The 3,494-nt window shown below is 41.1% G+C and overlaps 1 protein-coding gene across 1 annotated transcript; it reads left to right on the top strand.

The window, feature by feature from the left end:
- Nucleotides 1–693: 693 nt before the first annotated feature.
- LOC132301529 (receptor like protein 22-like) lies at nucleotides 694–3,120 on the top strand. Its single transcript, XM_059798771.1, has one exon. It carries the CDS (start codon nucleotides 694–696, stop codon nucleotides 3,118–3,120), a length of 2,427 nt encoding a protein of 808 aa, XP_059654754.1.
- Nucleotides 3,121–3,494: the final 374 nt, after the last annotated feature.

The raw sequence follows: 3,494 nt of genomic DNA, 5'->3' as shown, positions 1-3,494 counted from the left end.
CCTCTCTTCCCTAGAGAAGGAGAATATATGCACCAGGCACATCACAACCGCCTGTGCCTATGCGTGCTTTACACGTCTATATATGTACAACATGGATGGCTGTGATGTGCACTGGGCACACTGAATACCTGCTCCAAGATAAGGAGTCAATTGTGCCGACTAAATTATTCAAAGTTTGGGTTCGTGCACTGGAGTTGGCTTTTTACTAGATGAACGCATACCAATGACGTAGAGCTCACTTTAGTATTACTCATAACCTCTCCTCCCTTAAGAGAAGGAGAATAGATATGATGTGTCCGGTATACGGTGCATCAGCATATTGTAGCCATCTGTACCTGTGTATGTTTTTCATGTGCCCGCGTTTATACAATACGAACAATTATGATGTACCCGATCTCCGGACACACCGAATACCTGCTTCAAGAGAAGGTGAGTGGTCGCTGAAAACCTTATCAATTGTGCTGACTAAATTCAACACGCATCCAAAGTTTGGGTTGGTGTTTTAATTATTTCATAATGAATTCCATTGACGGACACCAATTGACTCAACAGGGCCAAGAATATATTGAAGTTGTCCACATCTTTACACTGGTGATCATTTTGATATTCTTCTATATAAACACCTTCTCTCATATGCTTGACTATCATATAGTATATAGTTTCAAAGAAGTAGAATTATATATGACATAGATAATGGGTTGTTCCCCAATATTATTGTGTCGCTTCACCTTATTCACTCAGTACTTGCTCTTCCTACTGATCACTGCATTTGATTACTTCATGGTTACTAACTCTGTCTCTTCTTTGCAGCCACGATGCCACGAAGACGAGAGTTCTTCTCTGATGCAATTCAAGCAAGGCCTTTCAAAAAGAAAGTTTGCTTCTAGCCATCCTTCTGCCTATTCAAAGGTTGCGTTGTGGAATCGCGACGTAGAAGGCAGTGACTGCTGCTCCTGGGATGGTGTCACATGCGACGAGGACACTGGCCATGTGATCGGGCTTGACCTCAGTAGCAGCCATCTCTATGGTTCTTTCGACTCGAATAGCAGCCTCTTCCACCTTGTTCACCTTCACAGCCTCAACCTGGCTGACAATAACTTCAATAAGTCACTTCTCCCCTATGAGTTTGGGGGCCTTACAAAATTGTCTTATCTTAACCTCTCATCATCTGCCTTCGTCGGCCACATACCATTCCAAATTTCAAATTTAACCAAATTAGTTTCCCTCGACCTTTCGTCGAACTACTTTGAGGGTCAGATACCTTCTTTAGCAAACCTAAAGCAACTTCAGATTTTGAACTTGTATTACAATGAATTAACTGCTCAAATCCCAAACTGGCTTATGACACTGACTCTATTAAAAGAGTTACACCTTTCCTATAATTACATGCATGGTCCAATACCAGAATCAATATCTCAACTTGTGAATCTAGAATATCTCTCTCTTTACTCAAACAACCTGAATGGAACAGTGAAATTAAACGCGTTTCTTACCATGAAAAATCTTACCAGCCTTCTGTTGTCAGATAACCGACTGACATTTCTCACCGGTAGTCCTATCAATGCTTCATTTCCGAAATTCAAGTACCTAGAATTGGCCTCGTGCAACTTAATTGACTTCCCTGATTTCTTAAAAGAACAAAATGAGTTGCAGTCACTAATCCTAAGAAACAACAGCATCCATGGCCCCATACCTAAATGGATATGGGATATGAGTAAAGAAACTCTGTTGGTTATGGATATTTCTCAAAACTTTCTAACCTTCGACGACCACCAACCTCCTTTAGTCCTTCCATGGAGAAAACTACGCAGTCTAGACTTTAGTTCCAACATGCTGCAAGGTTCACTTCCAATCCCACCATTGTCCATCTTAAGCTACAGAGTCTCGGACAACAAACTGTCTGGATCGATTCCACCATTCTTCTGCAATCTGATCTCTCCTTATGCGGTGGATTTATCTTACAACAATCTGAGTGGTGTCATTCCCCAATGCTTGGGCAGCTTTAGTGATTCCCTGTCGGTTCTGAATCTCGGAAACAACAACTTACATGGCCCAATTCCTCAAATATGCAAGAATGGAAGCAAACTGGTGATGATCAATTTTGGTCAAAACAAATTACAAGGGTCGGTGCCAAGATCGTTGCCCAACTGCACATTTCTAGAGAGTCTTGACCTCGGAAACAATCAGATCAACGACACTTTCCCCTTTTGGTTGGGAACACTTTCAAACTTGAAGGTTCTGATTCTGCACTCCAATAAATTCCATGGTGCAATACCGAACCCGTACTCCAATGTTGCCTTCCCCAGCTTGCACATCATTGACTTGTCTCACAATTGTTTCACTGGTAAGCTGCCTTCAAATTACTTCCGGAGTTGGAAAGCCATGAAGACTGTAGATGATCATAATCAATCGACGTACATGGGGACAGCAAAAGATCTGGATACACTTGGAGAGAGTTTGTCTATGTTTTACTTTTACTCGATGACGCTGACAAACAAAGGTGTGGAAACAGCATATATGGATATCCAAAGTATCTTCGTTGCCATTGATCTCTCGAGCAACCAGTTTGAGGGAGAGATTTCGGAATCTATGGGGATTCTAAGGGGGCTTCGAATGCTCAACCTGTCTAACAACAATCTCATTGGTGAGATCCCATCTTCCTTTGGGAATCTAACAGAGCTCGAATCATTGGACCTTTCTCAAAACAAACTCTCCGGAGTAATACCTCAGAAGCTCACACAGCTCACGTTCCTTGAATTCCTCAATGTCTCTCACAATCGTCTAAGAGGGCCAATTCCACAAGGGAAGCAATTCGATACCTTTCCAAACAGTTCATATGAGGGGAATCCGGGATTGTGTGGAGACCCTTTGTCGAAGAAATGTGGCAATTTAGAAGCACCACCACCTCCTTCAACATTCAAGCAAGATGATGATCCTTCATGGTTTCCGATTGATAAAGCTAACTGGATTGTCATGTCCATGGGCTATGGAGGTGGGTTAATAGTTGGGTTGATTATTGGGCACACTCTGACCACAAGGTATCATGAATGGTTTGTCAGCACCTTCGAATGGAACCAAAAGAAGCAAAGAAGGAAGAGTAAGAGGGGGCAAAGAAGCTAAATTTGATGACCTCATATTCGTTCACGGCTTTGTATGTGTTGTGTTGTGTTTCTTCTTCACTTGTTTGCATTTGTAGCACATGCTATGCTACCCTTGTACTACTTTAGTATAAAATTTGCAACTTAAAAAAATAATAATAATAAAAAATAAAAATAAAAATTCATGTTAGTTATGTCCAATTTTAATCTATGGATAATGCATGTGACATTTTGGCATGAATTCTTAAATGGTTGGCTTGTGAGTTGTGATTGTTATTGGAAGTTGTTTTGTTTTATTTTGTTTTGCTGTGTAAAGAGCAAATGTATTACGAAGAAAACCACGGCCTATGGAAGAAGCATCAATGGGACAGGCCTAATACGAAAGAAAAGTGTATA

This window comes from Cornus florida, unplaced genomic scaffold (genome assembly GCF_030987335.1).
Source record: "Cornus florida cultivar Cherokee Brave unplaced genomic scaffold, ASM3098733v1 CherokeeBrave_3.0.0_Hap2_Chr03, whole genome shotgun sequence".
NCBI classification, from domain to species: Eukaryota; Viridiplantae; Streptophyta; class Magnoliopsida; order Cornales; family Cornaceae; genus Cornus; species Cornus florida.
Note: the sequence above shows the minus strand (reverse complement) of the source record. Positions and strands in the feature narration are given on the sequence as shown.